Source organism: Muscardinus avellanarius (genome assembly GCF_963383645.1).
Source record: "Muscardinus avellanarius genome assembly, chromosome: 16".
In the NCBI taxonomy this organism is placed as follows: domain Eukaryota; kingdom Metazoa; phylum Chordata; class Mammalia; order Rodentia; family Gliridae; genus Muscardinus; species Muscardinus avellanarius.
The window spans coordinates 72753172-72775426 of record NC_137802.1 but is presented as its reverse complement, the minus strand read 5'-3'; the positions used below and the strand labels follow the sequence as shown (position 1 = coordinate 72775426).

The 22255-nt window shown below is 59.9% G+C and overlaps 1 protein-coding gene across 1 annotated transcript; it reads left to right on the top strand.

Annotated features, from left to right (window-relative positions):
• Nucleotides 1-16887: 16887 nt before the first annotated feature.
• Nucleotides 16888-22051, top strand: NPTX1 (neuronal pentraxin 1; the record flags this gene model as incomplete). The annotated part of the gene is made up of 5 exons (XM_080712965.1): nucleotides 16888-17331; nucleotides 17541-17748; nucleotides 19616-19860; nucleotides 20950-21129; nucleotides 21830-22051. The coding sequence occupies 5 exons, from the start codon at nucleotides 16888-16890 to the stop codon at nucleotides 22049-22051; spliced, it is 1299 nt and encodes a 432-aa protein (XP_080569091.1).
• Between the last annotated feature and the right edge of the window lie 204 nt (nucleotides 22052-22255).

Sequence of the window (22255 nt, the reverse complement as noted above, 5' to 3'; positions counted from 1 at the left end):
TGGGTTCCATCCCCAGACACGCAAAAAAAAAAAAAAAAAAAAAAAAAAAAAAAAAAAAAAAGACCCAATGAATGTCACCCTGCCTCGGATCCACAGCCTCACAGCCGAGGGGGCTCAGTAAATACCTACAGTTTCTTTCTTTCTTTCTTTCTTTCTTTCTTTCTTTCTTTCTCTCTCTCTTTCTTTCTTTCTTTCTTTCTTTTTTTGGTGGTACTGGGGTGGAACAACCCAGGGCATTCTACCTCTGAGCGACACCCCCAGCCCTATTTTTTATTCTTTATTTTGAAACAGGGTCTCACTAGCCTCACTAAGTAGCTGAGGCTGGCTGCAAGCCTGGATCCTTCTGTCTCAGCCTCCCAAATGCTGAGATTATAAGTGTGTGCCATCATGCCTGGCTTTACAGTTTCTTTTTCTGTGTGTGTGTGTGTGAGTGTGTGTGTGTTTGTGTGTGTGTGTATAGTAGTAATGGTAGTAGTAGTGGGGATTGAACCCAGGGGCACTGTACCTCTGAGCTACACTCCCAGCCCTATTTAATTGTGTGTGTGTGTGGGGGGGGTGGTGTGTGTGTGTGTGTGTGTGTGTGTGTGTGTGTGTGTGTTGGTACGGGAATGGAATCCAGAGGCTTTCTACCTCTGGGCTATACTCCCAGGCCTATTTTATTTATTTATTTAGATACAGGGTCTCACTAAGTAGCTGAGGCTGGTTGAAACCTGCGTGATCTTCCTGTCTCAGCCTCCAAATACTGGGATCACATATCTGCACCACCATGCCCGGCTCTAGTTCTTTATTTTCAAAAAATTTATTATTTTTGCCAGACGTGGTGGTGCACGCTTGTAATCCCTGAGCTTGGGAGGCTGAGACAGGAGGATCGCACGGGTTCGAAGCCAGCCTCAGCTACTTAGTGAGGCTCTCAGCAACTTAGTGAGACCCTGTTTCCAAATAAAATATAAAAAAGGTCTGGGAGTATAGCCCGGAGGTAGAAAGCCTCTGAGTTCCACCCCCAGTACCACCAAAAAAAAATTTATTATTTTTTTCTGTGGTGCTGGGGATTGAACCCAGGGACACTCTACCATTGAGCTACACCCCAGTCCTATTTTTTTTATTCTTTCTTTATTTATTTTTTTGGTGGTACTGGGGTTCCTGGAAGCCCTTCTACCTCTGGTATACACTCCCACGGGCTACACTCCCAGACCTATTTTTTAACATTTTTATGTGGAAACAGAGTCTCTTAAACCAGCGAGGCTGGCTCCGAACCAGCGCGATCCTCCTGTCTCCACCTCCCAAGTGCGGGGATTACAAGCGTGGGCCACCACGCCCAGCTTTTTTTTTTTTTTTTTTTTTATTCTTTATTGTGAAACAGTCTCACTAAGTAGCTGAGGCTGGCTGTGAACCTGTGATACTCCTGTCTCAGCCTCCCAAGTACTGGGATTACAAGCCCAGTTTATATTTATTTCAAACAAGGTCTCACTAGTTGCTGAGCCCGTCCTCAAACCTATGATCCACCTGTCTCAGCCTCCCAAGAACTGGATTACAAGTGTGGACCACCATGCCCAGTTTAGCTTTTTATTTTTTATTATTTTTATTTTATTTTATTTTTGCGGTACTGGGAATAGAACCCAGGGCATTCTACCTCTGAGGTACACCCCCAGCCCTATTTTTTATTTTGAAACAGAGTCTCACTAAGTTGCAAAGGGCCTCACTAAGCTGAGGCTGTCCACGAACCCTGATCCTCCTGTCTCAGCCTCCTGAATGCTGGGATTACAAGCGTGCGCTTTTTATTTTGAAATAGGGTCTCAGTAAATTACCACACAGTGCTGGTCTTGAGCCTGTGATCCTCCTGTCTCAGCTTCCCAAGTATTGGATTACAGGTATGTGCCAATTCACATCATGGGTGTACATTTTCTGTTTTGTTTTTACTGTTATTAGGTATATAGTAATGGAAGTGTGCCCGTGGGGATTTTTAAGCAGAAGAAGAGCCAGGCGTGGTGGCGCACACTTGTAATCCCAGTACTTGGGAGGCTGAGACAGGAGGATTGCAGGTTTGTGTTCAGCCTCAGCAATTTAGCAAGACCCCGTTTCAAAATAAAAACAAAGCCAGGCCTGGAGGTACAACCTGTAGTCCCAGTATTTGGGAGGCTGAGACAGGAGGATCACAGATTCAAGGCCAGTCTTAGCAATCTGGTGAGACCCTATTTCAAAAAAATAAAATAGGAATCAGGCGTGGTGGTGCACGCTTGTAATCCCAGCATTTGGGAGGCTGAGACAGGACAGCCTCAGCTACTTAGTGAGGCCCTTTACAACTCAGTGAGACCCTGTTTCAAAATAAAGGAAAAACAGGGCTAGGGGTATAACTCAGAGGTAGAATGCCCCTGGGTTCCATCTCCAGTACCACAAAAATAAATAAATAAATAAATAAATAAATAAATAAATAAATAAATAAATAAATAGGAACCGGTGCACACCTATAAGCCCAGTACTTGAGAGGTTGAGACAGGAGGATCACAGGTTCGAGGACAGCCTCATCCAGCAAGTAGTGAGAGTCTCAACCTATTGAGACCCTGTTTCAAAATAAAAGTAAAGTAGGCCTGGGGGGTGTAGCTTGGAGGTAGAATGCCCCTGGGTTCAATCCCCAGTTCCAAAAAGAAAAATTATAAAAAGAAAAAAAATATGACAATAGACTGCCTCTGGTTTCCATCCCCAGTGCACCAAAAATAGAACTGATAGCTGGCCAGGCATGGTGGCACACCTGTCATCCCAGTACTTGGAGGTCTGAGATAGGAGGACTGCAGGTTTGAGGACAGCCTCAGCGAGTAGTGAGATTCTCATCAACCTAGTGAGACCCTATCTCAAAATAAAATACAAAGGCTGGGCGTGGTGGCACATACTTATAATCCCAGCACTTAGGAAGCTTAGCAGGAGGATTGCACAAGTTCAAAATCAGCCTCAGTGCCGGGCGTGATGGCGCACGCTTGTAATCCCCGCGCTTGGGAGGCTGAGACAGGAGGATCACGCAGGTTCGAAGCCAGCCTCAGCTACTTAGTGAGACCCTGTTTCCAAATAAAGTATAAAATAGGTCTGGAAGTATAGCCCGGAGGTACAAAGCCCCTGGGTTCCACCCCCAGTACCACAAAATAAATAAATAAATAAACAATAGAAAGTTGGGCGTGGTGGCACCCGCTTGTAATCCCAGCATTCGGGAGGCTGAGACAGGAGGATCACGGTTCGCGGACAGCTTTAGCTATTTAGTGAGCCCCTTGCAGCTCAGTGAGATGCTGTTTCAAAATAAAGAATAAAAAATAGGGTTGGGGGTGTACCTCGGAGGTAGAATGCCCCTGGGTTCCATCCCGGGTACCTCAAAAAATAAATAAAAATAGAGTTGGGGTGTAACTCAGAGGTAGAATGCTCCTGGTTTCAGCCCCCAGTACCACAGAAAAGGAAAAGAAAGAAAAAAGAAATAGACAGGGATGGGGGTATAGCTTGGAGATAGAGTATCTCAGTATGGAAGGAAGCAAGGAAGAAGCCGGGACTGTGTGGGCAGCTGTAGAAGTCACCTGGCGCTCCGAGCCCTCTCAGGTTGAATTAGCCTGCCAGGTCTAATTAACCCAGCCTTCTGCCAGGCCCCAGGCACACCTGGCCCTGTACACAGCTGCCCACACCTCCCCAGGCCTGCCTCTGCGGAGCGGTCTCCTTCCTGGCAGAAGTTAAGGCCCAGGAGCTTTGCATCAGGCCGGCATTTCGTTCCCCTCTTTGTCCTAAGGGAAGGTGCCCCCACCTTGGGTCTGGTAAGAGGACAGCCCTCCAGGCACAGGGCTGCTTGCCTGCATGAGTACTGAGCTCTGCAGGGACAGGTCTCACCCTGGGCGCCTGATGGGACAGTCCAGGCAGGACGGAGTGCAGGACCGCCCGCCTGACAGCGCCACCGCACACGCTGGCCCCTAAGGCCAGCTCAGACCAGGAGCCATCCTCAGCTCTACTCTGCACCCGGGAGGCTGGCTCAGCGAAGGTCGGTGCCACTTACCCAAGGGCCCAGCCAGTGCGCAGGCCTAGGACTTACTTGGCAGAGGTCAGCCTGTCCAAAGCTGGTGCCTGCAGCCACAGCACGTGGCCCTGGGACCTCTGTCTGCATGCCCACGGCCAGCTGGGGTGGAGAAGAGAGTGCAAGGAGCCCGGTGCTGGGAAACCTCACCTCTCCCTGCCTCCCTCGGTCTCCAAGCCCTGGCCTGCTCCTCCGCTGGTGCTGGGTTGGGGGCACATTCCCTCTGCAGGGGAAGAGCCTGAGTGAGTGCCCACGGTCCTGTTTCCCATCTCAGCCAACTGGGGGAAACGCAAGCCTCCTAATGACCACGCTGCTGCCGCTGTTTCTGTCCCTCTGCAGAACGGCGCAGTCACGGTGAGCAGAGAACGCAGGGTGGCTGCCGCCGCACCCGGCGCTGTGCCTAACCCCTCTCTGCAGCTTCCAGGTCGACGTGTGGCGTCCCCACTGCCTCTCAGAGGCTCCTGGCATCTGAGGGGTTCACGTGCAAGGATCCAGAGCTGGGGATTGGGCATCATGCCTGGGAGGGCGGAGGGAAGGCCGCTTCCATAACCATGAGGCTGCCTGGCCTTCCGTTGGGAAAGTTCCTTGAGTACTCCTCCAACACACACACCCACATCACCTCATTCTCAAGTGTTCTTCTGTTTGTTCTGCCCCAGCCCCTACCCCCCCAGCCAGCTTCCACCCACATCCCAGCCTCTCACCGCTCACCAGCCTTCTCCTCCAAGTCCCATGGCCCGAAGAGCAGAAGCTACCTGGAGTGACTTGGCGGAAGAGGAAGCCGTGAGAGAGGCACTGATGACCTCCAGGTGAAACAGGCTTTGCTGAACCAAGTTTGGGCAAGACCGCATCAGACAGGGCGGCGGGACCTGGGCAGCAAAGGTGCAGACAATAACCAAGACAGGCTTGCGGCCCCGCGCGGTGGTGAGCACCTGCGATCCAGTACGTAGGAGGTTGGAACCGGAGGATCACAGGTTCAAGGCCAGCCTCAGCAACTCTGCAAGGCCCTGTTTCAAAATAAAAATAGTTGAGACATGAGGATCACAGGTTCACAGCCAGCCTTGGCAGCTTAGTGAGGCTCTCAGCAATCTCGTGACACCTGTTTCCAGAATAGAAATAAAATTGAGCTGGGTGTGGTGGTGCCCACTTTTAATCCCAGCATTCGGGAGGCTGAGACAAGAGGATCGTGGTTCCCGGCCAGCCTCAGCTACTTAGTGAGGCCCTCTGCAACTCAGAGAGACCCTGTTTCAAAATAAAGAATAAAAAATAGGGCTGGAGGTATCGCGGTATTGCTTGAAGGTAGAATGCTCCTGGGTTCCATCCCTAGTACCGCCAAAAAATTGTAGCTTGGAGATAGACTGTCTCTGGGTTTAATCCCCAGTACCCAATTGAAAAATTAATAAATAAATATAAAAATAAAAAATAAAATAGGGCTGGGGTGTAGCTCCAAGGTAGAACACCCCTGGGTACAATTTCTAGCACCAAAACAGCCCATAGGCTTGATCTCTGGCTCTTCCCCACAACCTGTCCACAGGCCCCTCAGGTCGGCGGAGGCCACTCAGGGGTCCTTGGCTGTGCTGAAAGGGGACTGAGTTGGAAAGGGTAAAAAGCTCTGGCTGGCCAGAAGTGGCCACCAGCACCCCCACCCCCAGCTTGACGGCCTCCAGGGAGGGCGAGGGGCTGGAGATTGAGCCCCCAATAAAGGGCCTGCCTACACCACAGAGCCCCATAAGACCCTAAGCCGTGGGTTTGGCGGGCATCAGGGTGCGGAGCAGGGCCAGGGAGCCCCCCTTGCAGGGACCCCTCTCTTGCATCCTAAGCGCTATGCTTTGGAATAGACAGCGGCAGAAGCAGGAAGCTGGTTCTTCCCTGCGTCCCGCGGCCATTCCATCAACATCTCAGACCTGAGGGAGGGTTACAGGAGCTCCAGACTCAGCCTGGGCAGAGGGGTGGTGCCAATGTGGGACTTGAACTGGTGTCTGAGGGGAGGGGAGTCTCCTAGGGGGCGCGGACGGGGCAGAGCTGAGTGGGGGGGTCTGCAGCGAGCAGGGAGTTGGTATCAGAACCCAGGCAAATCCCTAGACGCCCAGCCGGTGTCCCTCGAACTGGAGAACTGGATGGCGTTGGACGGAAATCAGCACATTTGGTGTCAGAAAAACGTGGATGAGATCAGTTCAGAGTGGAGGGGATGCTTGTCCGGTGGCTGGGTCCTGGCTCCCTCTTCCAGAGAGCCTTCTGGAAGGCCTGGGGGTGAATGGGCACCGAGAAGCTGGGGCAGGGAGGGTGTGGGCTCCACACCCAGCAGGGCCTGCTGCAGCTGCCCTCCGGGTAGTTTGTATATGTGTATGTATTTATTTATTTTTAAATTTTTTTTGCATGACTGGAGATGGAACCTAGGGGCATTCTACCTCCAAGCTACACCCCCAGCCCTATCTTTTTTTTTTTTAACGGGTCTGGGGATGGAACCCAGGGGCATTTGACCTCTGAGCTACACTCCCTGCCCTATTTTTTTATTCTTTATTTTAAAACAGAGTCTCACTGAGTTTCAAAGGGCCTCACTAAGTAGCTGAGGCTGTCCAGGAACCTGTCCTCCTGTCTCAGCCTCCCAAGTCCTGGGATCCCAGGCGTGCTCCTCCAGGCCCGGCCCCAAGCCTGCATTTTCTGAAATACGTCAGGACCCTACCATTCTTTTTGGCTCCTGGTTGGCGGTGCCAGGCACTTTTCTGCCTGGATGTGTCTGCTGGCCGGCATGTCCTCCTTCCCTGAACGGCCCAGCCCAGCTCTGTGAGTCCAGGTGCCACATCGCACCGCAATGCCTGTGCACAGGTCCCTGACAACTGTCACCAGCAAGCGCGTTTGCTCATCTGGTCCTGTTCCCAGGACGATGACAGAGACATCTGTGTGGGGGAAAGGGCCACGAGGGGCCTGGGAGCCCTTGTGGAGGCCTGCGGCCTCTCTGGGTCTCAGGCCTCCCCATCCAGCCCCACCCTGGTGCCCCTCAGCACCTGTCTGCACAGGCGGGGCTGTGGGTGCTGAGACTGTGCATTGGGGTATGCGTGCCCAAACCACTGTCCCAGGGCCCGGCCGTGTGACTCGTGACAGGTAACTGCGCAGGTGCCAGGTGAGAGGCTGGGAGCAGGGCAGGAGGACGCCCACGCCGGCCTCATGCCGTGGGCGCAGCCGCGAGCGAGCCGTAAATGCCTGGGCAGCGAATCAATTCTCCAAAGCAATTTGTCCTGTCTCTCCAGCGGGCCCCAGGAGGCTTAACTTAATCACTCTGGAACAATGTCAGAAGATAGCCGGGCAGGATGCACAAACCCGGGCCTTCCCAGGCAAACAAGGAAAGAAGCCGGCCTGGCCGAGGACAGGAGAGTCCCCAGGCCTGCAGAGCCAGCCCGATCCGGAAGCTGCCCACTCAGCCCGCCCTGTCCTTCACCCCTCCTCCCACCCCACCCTGACTCCTTCTTGGAAAGAGAGCACAAGCCCTGGCATCTGGGCCCCACATTCAGGCCCCCTGGAGGGGCCCAGAGCATGACAAGGCCCTTGACATCTTCTCCTCCCCAGCAGGAGTGACAGCTAAAGGAACTAACACGGGGGGGGGGGGGGGGGGGGAGTGTGGTGGCATAGACGTGCTTAGGAGCTTAGGAGGCTGAAAGAGGAGGATCGCAGGTTCAAGGCCAGCCTCAGCAACTTAGTGGGGCACTCCGCAATTCAGCAAGACCTTGTTTCAAAACAAACAAACAAAAATTTTAGAAGGGCTGGGGATGTAGCCTGCCCGAGTTTAATCCCCCTGTTTTGTTGGGGAAACAAAGCCAGACAGCATGGCCTTTGAGACAGCAGCACTCCCCAGCAGGTCTCCTGGCCTGCCGTCCTTGCCCATTCTCCCCGTGACCACAGCTGGGCAGTGGTGACCGCTGGCTGAGCTCCCTCAGGCTCCCCTCACATCTCTGTGGTAGTGGGGCGCCCAGGGCTCAGAGAGGGCAAGCAGCATGCCAGGGGCCACACAGCCCGGGCGAGGGGTGGGGCAGCTCTGGTGTTTGGCTCCGATGAGCACAGGGTCAGGGTCTTCCTCACCCCCACCCCTGGGCCTCCTTCGGTACTTGGCTTCCCAGGGGCAGCCCTCTCTCTGCCGGAAAAACAGGGCTTGCTTCGGAGAAACATTTTCTATGAATGGTCCAGTCACCCGCCCTGCAGCATCAGCAGCAAAGCCCACACAGCAGGCCCAGGGACGGCCAATCAGAGAGAGGCTGCCGCTCCGGCCTGGGAAGGCCCCCTCCCTCCCCTGGGGCGGGATTCCCCCTCCCCCACGTGCCCCCCCACCCGAAGCAGCCGGGCTTTCCTGTCCACCCCCCTCTACCTTTTTAAAGGGAACACTGCAGATTTAAACCACGAGTTAAATTTTTAATGAAACCACAGAAGAGCGGTGCCCAGTGCGATGCAGTGTTGATGGGGTCACAGTGTCCGGCCAGCAGGGGCTCACCCTGCAAAGCTTTTTAGGATGTTATGCAATATGGAACCAAATTAATTATTTGCATCAAAGGGCCCAGGTCTCCGTGGCGCTGCTGGGGCCCAGGGAGTGCAGGAGCCTCTCGCTGCTGTCAGCTCTAAACGGCAGCCGCAGGGAGGGAGGCAGTGACTTCACAGAGTAAGGGGGGTCTGGGGGGACCTGTGTTCATGGAGACAGAGGGAGGGAGGGAAGGAGAGGATTCGTGTGCTTATGAGACAGAGAGAGAGGAGAGCGGTCTACCAGGGCGCGCTGAAGCCTGTGAGAGGATACTGCAGCAAGATGCAGCAGATATCTTCCAGGCGGTTCCGGAACTCCAGCTCCCTGCCACCCCCACCGGCTCACCGGAGGCTGCCCCTCACTCGAGCAGGGCCCAGAGCCCCAGCCCTGTGCCCTTGGTGACCACAGCCCCCAGAGGGCAGGGACTACCCGGGTGCAGGGGTGCTAGGGGCGCTGAGGCAGGCCTTCAAAGCAGGCGCTTCCAGTGGGCCTGGTGGCACACACCTGTAATCAGTAGGATGAGGAGGGGCCTAAGCCTTGCTCCGGTGTAGACGCAGCCTGGATCTGGGTTCTCTAGACAGTCCTACTCCAGCTGGGCCCCCCGCCCCCCTGAGCAGCGGCCGAGGCTGGAAGGCAGCTTGTGTGTGGGTCATCCAGGCAGGGGAGGGGACGGAAAGTAGGAAAAAATAGGAAAACAGGGCCCTGAGGTGCCTTCCTGGAAGCCTGGCTGAATCCCAGGACCTGTGGGTGTGCAGGGACAGAAAGGGTAGCCAATGGACAGAAAGCCGAGTGGACGCGTGGGTGTGCAGAGCACACACCTGCGAGCGAGGTCCGATCCGATTGCCCCGGGGCTGGAAGGGGCTGGCAGGGAGAGGTGGGCGGCGTGGTGGGGACGCCTCTGCCATGGGCGCTCACACGGTTTAGGTCCATTTCCCCTGGCACAGGTTGGTGGCCCAGTGGTGAGGTGTCTTAGTGCCAACCTGGCGTGCCCAGCACCATCCTGGCTCCTGGGCAGCGCCCAGTAAATACCCACGGCAGCAGTGCATTGAATAGGCCTGGGGCTCCTGCCTCACAACAAGGGAGAGAGTGAGGGGCCAGGGAACAATATGGTGCCCACTCGTGGACTGGCAGGCTCCTCTCTGGGGCCACAGGTGTCTAGTTTGTCTTAAAGCCTCAGGGATGGTCACAGCCAAGGTCCTGGCCCGTGGCTCCAGGACCCCGCTGAGTGCCCAGTGAGTTCTAGCTGGTGGGTGGTCCCGAGAGCAGAGGGGCGGAGGGGGGCTGACTTCTGACCAGTTCCCAAGGGCCTCCTGTGCCAAAGGCACTGGGTTGTCCCTTCAGAGCAGAAAATGAAACCAGAAAACCAGAATGAAAATCTCCCCAGAAGGCCAGGCACAGGGCGGGGAGCCACACGCCTGGACTCCCAGGACTCAGGAGGCTGAGACGGAAGGATCGCAGTCAAGGCCAGCCTCGGCAAGTAGTGAGACTTGTCAACCTAGGAGACCCTGTTTTAGAATAAAAATAAAACAGGGCTGGGGGTTGAGCTCAGAGGTAGGCCACATCTGCCCAGGAGCGGTGTGCTGCCCGGAGCTCTGTGCACCGCACCTGAGCTCTGACGGGGGTGTCATGCCCGCTCCCGCCCTTGGAAGGCCCCGGCTGAGCCCTCCGATGGCGGCCCTGTCGTCTCCTGAGCGCTGCCTCCGTTGGAGACCCCGCTTGCCCCAGACCTGAGTGATGGCATCGCGCACGGGCCTTGTAATAACTGTAACCCCTTGCCAGTACATACCATTTTTATTCCGAAACGCTTTTATGCCTCGAATCATTTTATATGTCATATGCCCTCTCCTGGCGTTTGGCAGATGGTAAATTGACGTGCAAGGACATGGCGGCTGGCGGCCCGGCGCCCATCGAGGAGCACAGTGAAGCAAGCTGGGGCTGGGGGCGGGCGGTGGTCCAGGGCCGTCCTCTTTTGCAAAAGCCCGTGTCAGGAGCGCGGGGAAGATGAGTGATGGATGCATTTTGATTTTGAAGTCTGGTAAGCACCGTGCGAGTGCCTGAGAGTTGATCTGTTATCATCACTGCGCTTCAGAGACCAGAAATCTGTGTGTGTGTGTGTGTGGCGAGGCGGGAGAGGGGAATGCTGGGGAGGGACCCAGGGCATTCCACCTCCGAGCTGCACCCCAGCCCTATGTTTTATTCTTTATTTTGAAACAGGCTCTCACTGAGTTGCACAGGGCCTCACCAAGTAGCTGAGGCTGTCTGCGAACCGCGATCCTCCTGTCTCAGCCCCCCCGAGTGTTGGGATGACAAGCACGCGCCACCCCAGCCCTTTGTATTTTTTGTTTTGAAGCAGGGTCTCACTAACGTGCCGAGCATCTCCCAAACTTGTTGAGGCTGGCCTTGAGGGAACCTGTGATCCTCCTGTCTCAGCCTCCTAAGTACTGGGATTAGAAACCAGAAATCCTAAGACAGCCTAAGATTGTCCTAAGAGGCCCAGGCCCTCTTCTCTTGTTAGACCACCATCTTGGCTGGTCTCCCTGCTGGCTTCAAGGAGCTGCTCCCAGGCCAGCCCGGGCTCCTACAGACAGCCTCCTCCTGGCGCTGGACTCTGGAGGAGCCCGGGACTGTATAGTTCTAATCTGCTGGATGTCAGACATCCAGCATGAACCCTCCCAGCTCCCGCTTCTGCTCTCTGCAGGCTGCACCATGGCTCCGGGGCCCAGGCAAGAACAGGGCCAGGGACGGCCCGGGTGCCCACCCCTCCCCACCCCGCCAGCTTCACCTCAGATCCTCAAGTCTGTCCTCCCCGGCCCGCCTGCCGCTCCCGGCCCATCCTCCCCTGCGAGGCTTGCTCCAAGCCCACGCTCCTGGGCCCCTGGACAGGCTGTGGGCACAGGACAGCAGCCGCTCACCCGCAGGGCGGGGTCTTGGCTCCCAAGCTCCCCAAATCAGCCTTATCCTTTGCTCCTCCACATCCTTCTCGTTGATTATTTTTCTTTTTTTGTGTGGTACTGGGGATTGGACCCAGGAACATTCTACCTCAAGATACACTCTTAGCCCTCTTTTATTTATTTATTTTTTGTTATTGTTGATGTTTTTAAACAAATTCTAAGTTTCTGAGGATCTCAGTAAGTTGCTGAGGCTGGACTCAAACCCGTAATCCTCCTGTCTCTGCCTCCCAAGTACTGGAATTACCGGCATGTGCCCCGATTGCATTTTATTCCTGTCCCTCTCTGTTCTAGGCCCCTCTCTGGTGTGACCCCGTGAGGAGACCCGCCCCGCCCCGGGCCTGCTGCTGACCCAGGCACCTCTTGTCCCTGTGGCGCTGGACCATCGGGCTGAAGGCGTGTTTCTGCCTGTCAAGCCCGCCCGTCAAGTGCTCTCAGGGATGGGGACAGTGCTTGGTCGCCAGCCCTGGCAGCTGGCCTGCCCCTGAACAGATGCTCTGAAAATATTTGCTGAACTGAAAGCAAACGTTACGCATATTTACACAGTGCTAAATGCCAGAGATCCTGCCTGGCACCGTGAAACCCCCGCTTGGGGGAAAGGAGGCCAGCCTCTGTTTACTGGCACCAGCGGGCCGCCAGTTCAAGGGCACCCTTACCGACTCCTGGCCCCAGTGCTGGAGAGAGACCAGCCAGCGCTGGTCCCCAGCCTGGCCGGCTCTGAGGAGGAAGGCTGGGAGACACCCCAAGCTGGGTGCAGGGAATCTGGAGGAGGGGAACCAGCTGTCTGGGACTGTGGGCCCCCTGCAGAGCCACATGTTCCCTGCTTATGCCAGCTGCAGGCGGGGTCCGCAAATGTAGCCTTCACAGGCTGTGTGGCGGGGGCTTCCCTCCGCAGCCCTCCGTCTCGAAAGGCAAGCAAAGGAATCCAGGGCCGTGGGAAAGGACAGCTCTCGTTTGTGAGATGTGGTGATGTCTGCGGGGGTGTTCGTGACGGGGACCGAGGGGGAGGCCCGGCAGGCTGCCTCCCACAGCAGAGCCAGGGAGCAGGGCCCGTGCCCGCCACCCGGAGCTGGTGCGTGGGCCTTCCAGACAAACGACTCTGAGGCCCAGGTGGCTGAGGCTGTGACTCAGGCCTAAAGCAGCCCGTGCCCACCCCGGCAGTCCCAGGGGTGCCTTCTGAGGGGACCTGGTGGGAGGTCACATGGTCTAGCTCCCTTGAGGGTAACCAGAGCCCCTCCAAGGACAACCTGAGTGCTCCCCCATATATCTGGTGGGACGTATATAACCTTCCGTGGTGACCTGAAAAGCCCTCGTGGTCGCCAGACAGCTGTCACGAGCTGAACACCCCACAAAACCAGTACCCAGACCAGAACAGCACAGCCAGCATCAGGGGCTGCTAGAAGTAGACCCTAAACAACTTCAGAAAGTCTCGGGGAGCTGAGCCACCAGTGACCCCACCGCAGGATGCCCCCAAGACGAGATAGCACTAAGGGGCGCCATGCTTCTCTTCCCCAGGAGGCCCTGCCCACCCACCCCAAGCTCATCCTGCCCGGGTCGCCATCCCAAAAGGATTGATGGGATGCCTGGAGCCATGGCACACCCCTATAATCCCAGCACTTGGGAGGTTGAGACAGGAGGGTCGTAGGTTCAAGGTCAGCCTTAGGAGCTTAGCAAGACCCTCAACGTTTGAACAAGACCCTGTTTCAAAATAAAAAGGGGAGCCGGGCGTGGTGGCGCACGCTTGTCATCCCAGCAATCGGGAGGCTGAGTCCGGAGGATCGCGGTTCATGGACAGCCTCAGCTACTTAGTGAGGCCCTCCGCAACTCAGTGAGACCCTGTTTCAAAATAAAGAATAAGCCGGGCGTGGTGGCGCACGCTTGTAATCCCCGCGCTTGGGAGGCAGAGACAGGAGGATCGCGCAGGTTCGAAGCTAGCTGCGCGCGCTGGCTTAGGAGACCCTGTTTCCAAATAAAAATGTAAAAATAGGTCTGGGAGTGTAGCCTGGAGGTAGAAGGGCTTCCAGGAACCCCAGTACCACCAAAAAAAAAATAAAATAAAAAAATAAATAAAGAATAAAAACTAGGGCAGGGGGTGTAGCTCGGGGGTCGAATGCCCCTGGGTTCCATCTCTGAACATTAAATAATTTATTTAATAATAAATAATTTATTTAATAATAAATTTAATAATTTATTAATAATAAATAAATAAATAAGTCAAAAGGGCTGAAAGTGCAGCTCAGAGGCCCCTGGGCTCAGTCCCCAGCACTACTACCGCTCATGCTGGAAGGTCTCAGAGGCAGGCCTGTGGGGATGCTGGTGCCCCTGCTCAGCACCCTCCCAAAACTGGCTCCCCAAGGGGAGATCCGTCCCGCTTGGGGCGATGGGTCGTGGCCTTGGCACTGGAAGGGGACAGGCTTTGAAGATGCCGCCCTGCATGGGCTCCCACTGTCCACGGGGCAAAGGTCCTGGATGGGCTCTGAAGTCCCACAGTCCTGCCCAACTTCCCTGCTTACTCTTCCTGGACAGCCTGCCTGTCCACACTGGCCACCTGCCCCGAGTGCTGAGGCAAGGCTTCCCACCACCCCTTGCCTTCTCTGTACGAGGTGAGAGGTGCCCCCCCCACCTTATCCCCACTGGTGGGCTGAGCTGCGAGCACCAGGTGATGGCTCAACTTTCGGGAAATCTGCCAGCTACTATTAAAGTTAAATTATAAAGATGTAACAATTAAGCAAATTCTACTGAAGGCTAAGATAATATATGGCCTGTTCCCTAGCTTTTGAGGTCTCCCAGCCGGCTGCATGGGCACGGGGAGGCGTGCTAGGTGCTCGGTGCGCTGGCCTCTCTGCCTTGGCATTCACTGGGTTTCGTCCGTGGGCAGCTTCATTCACCCAGGGCTTCCTCTGTCACCTCAGCTCCTGGACTTGTGGGGCCCAGGCCAGGCACAGGCAAAGGAGCGTCCGCATGTGAGGTGCCCCTGCGGCCCCCCTTCTCACCAGGCAGCTAGGCCCCTTGGGTTTCTCCTCGGATGGTTTTGGGCAGGTGGGCCCTTCATTCCTATCCCTAGCCCCTCAGCCCCCAGATACTTCCAGGGCACTGGGAGACCGAGAGAGAGACCCCTAAAGCCGGCCAGGGTGGGCTCTCCGCCTGCGCAGGGTGTTGAGTCCGGTTGAAAAGGATTTATTTTTTTATTTTTATTTTATTATTATTTTTTGGTACTGGGGATGGAACCCTTCTAGCTCTGGGCTACACTCCCAGACCTATTTTATATTTTTTATTTGGAAACAGGGTCTCTTGAGCCAGAGAGGCTGGCTTCGAACCTGTAGGATCCTCCTGTCTCCGCCTCCCAAGAAAGAGGATTACAAGCGTGCGCCACTTCTGCAGAGCGCCTCATGGTGGACGGAGCGCCTCGCCTCGCCACGGTGGCGGACTGGACCGAAGGGCCCGGACCCTGACGCTGTCCGTTCCTCCGGACTCCACACTTCCCAGAGGTCCCGCTGACCCTGACTCTGCCCCAGGCCCTTGCTCTCCTTCCGATGCCTCATGCCTCGAGGTCCCATCCCCTGCGGAGGGGCGACCCTCCCTTCGGCGCCCGATCGCCTTGGAGCCCGGCCGCCGAGGTGTCTTTCCTGAGGATAAAAAGCAGGGTCCCCAGCCACTCCTGGGGCTCGGGACGCAGAGCCTGGACGAGGTGCTGCTCTGCGCACACAGCCGCGCCGGGGAGGGCCAGCTCCTCTCCCGCGCCAGGCCCCGGGCTGGGCGCCGCGTCCCCGGCCCCCTCCGCGGGCTGGGGGCCGGAACCCGCACCTCCGCGCCCGAGCCCAGCACCGCGGCGCGCGGGCCGCGGGGTCCCTCTGGCGCCCCCTCCGGGAGCTGCGGCCGGAGGACGAGGGGCGTGCAGGGCCGCGCCGCCTCGCCACCCGGACTGGCGGAGGGCTAAGGCCGAGACGCGAGAGCGGGCTGGGGGCGCCGGGGGCTGGGCGCCCCAGGAGATGGCGCGAGCAAGGGGGGCGGCGCCTCGAAGCATCCCAGCGGGGCTCGGCGCGATGCCAGTCCCCGCACCCGGAGCTGCCAGCGGGTCTGCCCGGGCTGGGGGCCCAGGGTGGGGACCCTGGCCCATTGCAGCGTCCAGTAAAAGGAAGGCGAGCGGACCTGCGTGTGTGCTGGGAGGGGTCAGCGGAGCCAGCCGGACGTGGCTCCAGCCCAGGCTCGCCCCATCACCTGGACAGGATTGGGGATCTCCCCGCTCCCGCTTCCTCCGTAACCCGAGAGCTCGGACGGCGCTCCTGGCGCTGCCCGCCCGGCGCGGGGCAGCGGCTCCCTCGCCGCCCCCGAGGCCCGGGCTGGGCTGGGCGTCAGACCCGGGGCGGGAGTCCCAGGGGCCCCGCCCGGCCGCGTGGCTGTCCAGAGGAAGGGCGCGGCGCGGGGTGGGGCGTCCAGGAGCCAGTGCCAGCGCGGGCGCTCCACAGGTGCGGGGCCCTGCCCACCGCTGGGACGCTGGGACCCTCGCCGGGCCACCGGGCGCAGAACACTCAACGCCACCCGCGGACACAGGACACGGGCCGGGGTCCACTCCCACACGCCCGGAGCGCGCGGGGCCTGGGGGAGGGAGAGCGCCGGGGAGCGCGGCCCCCTCCTCCCGCGGTCCTCGCGCGCGCTCGGTCCTGGCCGGGCTCGGAGGGCAGGACCCGCTCGGTCGATCCCCGGGGCGCCCCCGACGAGCCCCAGAGCCGCCCCGGGAGGACGCGAGGGTCCCCGCCGCCCGAGCTGGAGGCGGGAGGGCGCCCGCGAGCCGGGGCCGGGCGTGGGGGTCCCCAGACCCAGGGTCTTCTCACCCCCCCCCGGGCACCTACGAGGCGGACTGTTCCCCGAGGCGCCCCTCTGGGCTCGGCGGCGGCGCGGAGCCCCGCAGCGCTGCCCACTGGACCCCGGGCAGGGGCGACTCGAGGTCCCGGGGGCGCCCCGTGCCCGAGCGAGCCGAGCCGAGCCGGCCTGCCCTCCGCGCAGAGCCCCGTCGGAGCCCGGGGCGGCACGCAGGGGGCCCGCCGCCATCCCCGCCCCCCGCGCGGGCGCTCGGAGCCTGCGGGGAGGCTGCGTGGGCGCGGGGGCGGCGGCCGGGGGCGCCAGGGGGCGCGGAGGCAGCCGGCCGGCTCCCCTGCGACCCCTGGCGCGCGGCGGGCCGGGGCCGCGGGCAATTAAAGCGGGATTCCTCCCCCGCTGACGTCGGCGGCGCGAGGCCCCTCCCGCGGCAGCATAAAAGGCGCGAGCTCCGCAGCGCGGGCGGCAGTGGGGGCCGGACAGCGCGGCGGCGAGCGGACCGCGCGGCCAGCGGCGGCCAGCACCGCGGGTCCCAGCCCAGCCAGCCTCCCCGAGCCCGCGGGCCGGCGCGCCGAGCGCCCGCAGCCATGCCGGAGGGCCGCGCCGCGCGCACCTGTGCGCTGCTCGCCCTCTGCCTCCTGGGCGCCGGGGCCCAGGATTTCGGGCCGACGCGCTTCATCTGCACCTCGGTGCCCGTGGATGCCGACATGTGCGCCGCGTCCGTGGCCGCCGGCGGCGCGGAGGAGCTCCGGAGCAACGTGCTGCAGCTCCGCGAGACCGTGCTGCAGCAGAAAGAGACCATCCTGAGCCAGAAGGAGACCATCCGCGAGCTGACCACCAAGCTGGGCCGCTGCGAGAGCCAGAGCACGCTGGACGCGGGGCCCGGCGAGGCCAGGACGGGCGGCGGCCGCAAGCAGCCGGGTTCGGGCAAGAACACCATGGGCGACCTGTCCCGGACGCCGGCCGCCGAGACGCTCAGCCAGCTCGGGCAAACTTTGCAGTCGCTCAAAACCCGCCTGGAGAACCTCGAGGTCCGCTCGCGCCGCGGTCCCGCTCCGGGTTGCGCGCCCCTCTGCCCTCCCCCGCCCACCCCCGGCCCGGCCCGGCCCCCCACCCCCGCCGGGCGGGCGGGCGGGCGCCTCCCGAGCCCGCGGGGACCCGCGGCCGGAGCTCCCCGCCAGGCCGCCCCCGCGGGCGCCCCCGGCGTAACGGTGTGTTTCCCCGCCCTTGTGCCCCGCAGCAGTACAGCCGGCTCAATTCCTCCAGCCAGACCAACAGCCTTAAGGATCTGCTGCAGAGCAAAATCGATGACCTGGAGCGGCAGGTGCTGTCCCGGGTGAACACCCTGGAGGAGGGCAAGGGGGGGCCCAAGAACGACACGGAGGAGAGGGTCAAGATCGAGAACGCCCTGACCTCCCTGCACCAGCGGATCAGCGAGCTGGAGAAAGGTAAGAGCTCAGAGGGGCCCCGCTGCCTGCTCCGGCCGCTCCGGGCGCGCACTGGTGCCCGCACTGGTGCCCGCACAGCCCGCTTCTGCGCTGCTGTGAAGCCACCACCCTGGAACCCCTCCCCAGGTTCTGGGCTTCCAGTCTTGTTCCTAGCTGGGCTGGGTGCTCCGGGCTGGAGACATGGCGGGGGAAAGGAAAGGGTTGCATGATGCCCCCCCAACGAGATACACTCACACACCGGCTGGGTTTTTCGAGTCTGATTTGTTTAAGCTTTAGTAACTTTGCACCGTGGTCGCTGTGGCTGGCCCAACCCCTCCCTGATTAGGAAAGCCTGGCTCCTGCTGTCCTCTGTCACCAGCACAGAGCTGGGCATCTGCTCCCTTGGGCCCTTGGGCACCTTTCCTTCCAGCTCCCCGAGCAGCCTCTGCTGTCCTCTTTCCATCACCAGCACCCCCTCCATCCTGAGCACTCTCCCCCCCTCCCCCGGGGATTTTTCTGAGTGACCCAAGCTTGGGCAGTTACGTGCCCCCCCCCCCAGCTTCCCGTAGCCAACGGGAGCTGCCCCCCCACACGCGCCCCCGTGCAAGGAGGCTCTGCCTTGAAGTCACAGAAATCAAACAAGGTTGTAAAAGGGGGGGCACCTGGCGCGGAGAAGGGCCACGTGACCCTGCTCGAACCGCAAAATGTGCCGGATGGATTTAAACAGTGCCATCTTAAGGCGCGTTATGTAACTGAAAAACAGATCAGGGGAAAGAGGGACCTCAGGAGGGAGGGGGAGGGACGGAGGAGGAAAGCGGGAAAAGGAAAGGGTCCGGGGGCCTCACTGGGCCTGGGCCCCCATCCTGGGGCTCTGTGGGCCTGGAGGAGCCAGCCCCGCTAGGCTCCAGACACCTGGCTCAGAGGCGGAGGGGCCACCCTGACGGGATGCCTCCCAGAAACTGCTCCCGGCCTGGGGGACATGGCTTTTCCTGAGCCCTGGGTGGGCACCAGGAGCTGGAGGGTCTCTTGTGATCCTGGGCTCAGGCCTGGGTGTCCACCACTAGACTGGAATGGCTCCCAGAAGTCGGTCACACCAGGGCCACAGCCACAGCAAATGTGCAGGTCGGGGTGGGGGCCTTAGATGTTCCCTGGAGACTGGGCTGGCAGGCCAGAGTCTTCCCTCAGGGTAAAAGGGGCAGGCCGCTAGGCCAGGAGCCTGGGTTTTCAGGAAACACACAGGAAGCTCATCTGGGACTGTGTGGCATTCTCAAAGCAGCCCCTTTGGGGTCCTGGCCCCAGAATGCTGCCCCCTACCCTGGCCTGGCCTGGCCTCTTTGCGGGGCTCCAGTGTTCTGGAAGAGCCTGGGGGGAGGAGGAGGGGCGCTGCTTCCTTCTGATAAATGGCTTGCAGCATGTCCTGACCTCCAGGGTGGCAGGGGCCAGCGTCCTGTGTGTCTTAGGTAAGACATGAAAGAGCCCAGGAGGACAAATGAGGGGTTCTGGATACCACTGCCATCCTGGAATCGGGTCAGCCCCCAAGAGCTGGCTCTGAGGGAAGCTGGCCTCGGGTCCCCCATCCCCTGTGGCCGCCCCTTCTCGGTCTTGGCAAGGCGCGCACCGACTTGAAGCCTGTCTCCGTTCCTCCCGATGCCCACCTGGCATCCCGGGGCAGATGTCATAGCTGGCCTGTGCTACACCCCAGCCCCCGCCTCCCCAGGGAAGGCACCACGTGGGAGCGGGGAGCAGCCAGACCCGGAGCCGGAGACCTTGGGTCAGCTCTTTTGCCGGCTGTGCCCTGTCTGCGTCACAGGGCTTGGTGAGGACCAAGCAAGCCCCAGAAGCCCCGGGTGGCCCTGCAGATGTCAGGATCGGGTCCCGTCCTCCCCAGGTCAGAAAGACAACCGCCCTGGAGACAAGTTCCAGCTCACTTTCCCGCTGCGGACCAACTACATGTACGCCAAGGTGAAGAAGAGCCTGCCCGAGATGTACGCCTTCACCGTGTGCATGTGGCTCAAGTCCAGCGCGGCGCCCGGCGTGGGCACACCCTTCTCCTATGCCGTGCCCGGCCAGGCCAACGAGCTGGTCCTCATCGAGTGGGGCAACAACCCCATGGAGATCCTTATCAACGACAAGGTAGAGCCCCAGCCCTCCAGGCCGGCCTGTGCTGGGCCAGCTGCCGTGGCCCCCAGAAAGGCACCTGTGCAGCGGGACGGGGGAGGTGGAGGGTGAAGACCAGGAGTGGAGAGGGGTGCTCCCGCCCACTCCTTGTCTGAGAACAGGGAGCGCAGGAACCTTCCAGACAGTGGCTTGGGCGGGAAGGGAGGTGGCGTCTGGTCCATCCTGCCCAAATGATTCTGCCCCGTCCTCCACTGACTGGCCTGAGCCCGGGCTGGCTTGCCCGTGTTTGGGGGCTGTGGGTGTCTGTGGGCGAGAGTCCCTCAGCCAGACATCCCAGCAGGAGGCCGGCCCACCTGGGGTTTTTGGGAGCGGGTACCCTTCTTTCCCCCTAGTGAGCGCCTCTCCCTCCTGTCCCCCTTCCCTTAGCCTCAGAATTGGCTGCCAGCTTTAGACGCCTTCGTCTTCATGTCTGGTAGTGAGTGGCTACAGCCCGCGTAGCACTGGCTTCAGGGCTCCGGTTCTTGTAGCCGTGCCCCAGAAAGCCTGTGCTTCCCGGGCTCCATTTCCCCAAGTGGAAAACCCATGAGGTTCTGTCAGCTGCCGCACCATCCTCCTGCCTGGAGTGGGAGGGGGAGCGTGAGTCATGCCCCTCCGAAGCTGGTCTGAGCTTTGAGAGGCAGACCCCGGCATCCCCCACCCCGACTCTGCCGAGGCTGGCTGTGGTGCCCACTGGGGGACCACTGGAGAGGGAGCCTGGAAGAGAGGAGAGGCCCGCAGGGAGACCCGGGAGGCACAGGACACTCAGCCGCCAGGGAGGACTTGTTTTGTAGACCAGCTAGGTGGGAGGAGGGCGAGTAGGAGTGAGGCGGTGTGTGACCAGATGGCTCTCAGGGCCCCCTTGGCAAAGCAGTACATTTCCTATGGGATTCCATGCAGCACCCAAGGGTGCAGCTGGCGGATGCTGAAGTCTGGAGGGATGGGTGCCGTGAGGACTCGTAATGGCTCCTGGTGTTTGTGAGTGGAGGAGAGCGTGCAGGTGCCCCCCGAGGCCTCTGATTCTGGTGGCACCCCGTGCCCAACGCGGCGTGCCCTTCTCTTCCCCAGGTGGCCAAGCTGCCCTTTGTGATCAACGACGGGAAATGGCACCACATCTGCGTCACCTGGACCACCCGGGACGGCGTGTGGGAGGCCTACCAGGATGGCACCCAGGGCGGCAGCGGCGAGAACCTGGCGCCCTACCACCCCATCAAGCCGCAGGGGGTGCTGGTGCTGGGCCAGGAGCAGGTACTGGCGAGGCCACGTGTGTGCGCATGTGTGTGAGCATGTCTCCAGCACAGAGGCCAGGGCAGGAGAAAGGTGGAGGAGAGGGGCGATGGCGCTCCGGGGGCTGGGGAGTCAGGAGCAGCTTTCCTGAGAAGTGCCCGCAGGCAGCAAGCTCTGTTTGGGTGGGCTTCTCCAGGAAGCCCTAGCAAGAGTGAGCTTTGGTTCCAGCCCTGAGTACACTGCAGCTCCCTGTGGAATGGGAAGGCCAGTTCTGCTTTTAGCAATGAATAATTTAGTTCCCGTGAAGTGGCTCATCTCCCATTGGGCACCTGGGAGGGAGAAGAAGGGGCAGGGCAGCCGGGCCTTCAGTTCCTGTTGGGATGTAGCGAGCTGCAGCTGGCAAAGAGCGTTGTCTGAGTAGGACCCTGAAACCCTGCCGGCATGGAGGTCCATAGCCCCCCACCGGCCCTTCACTCGCTGGCTGAGGAATTGGCTGCAGGATGGGTGGTGTCCAGGGGCCCCCAAGGGAAGATCTGCACCCAGAGGTGGCCAGCACCAGTCTTTTCCCTGGGCTCTCCTTGGGGAAGGACAGAGGCATGGCTGAAGACCCAGGGACGGGAGACAAAATGGTACCCAGGGTAGACAAAGGGGATGGGGCCTCCAGCCAGGCCCAGGTCACCCAGCCCGCCCCTCCACTCTTACCCCTTGCTCTTCCCCAAAGGACACGCTGGGTGGCGGGTTTGATGCCACCCAAGCTTTTGTGGGTGAGCTGGCCCACTTCAACATCTGGGACCGCAAGCTGACCCCGGGGGAAGTGTACAACCTGGCCACTTGCAGCACCAAGGCCCTGGCCGGCAACGTCATCGCCTGGGCGGAGAACCACATTGAGATCTTTGGCGGCGCCACCAAGTGGACCTTCGAGGCCTGTCGCCAGATCAACTGACCGCCTCAGGCGGGGCTGCGCGCGGCCCATGCCCACCCACCCTGCTTGTGCGTGACGAGCCATCGTCTCTTCCTCCCCTCTCCCCAGGAATGAGCCAAGGCCACGGCCCCTGCACACGCACACGCGCACACAGCCTGGTTTTGTCCTTCTGCACACAAACAGTCCTGGCTCTCCTCCGCCCCCGATGGACCCCGCTTCTCCCTA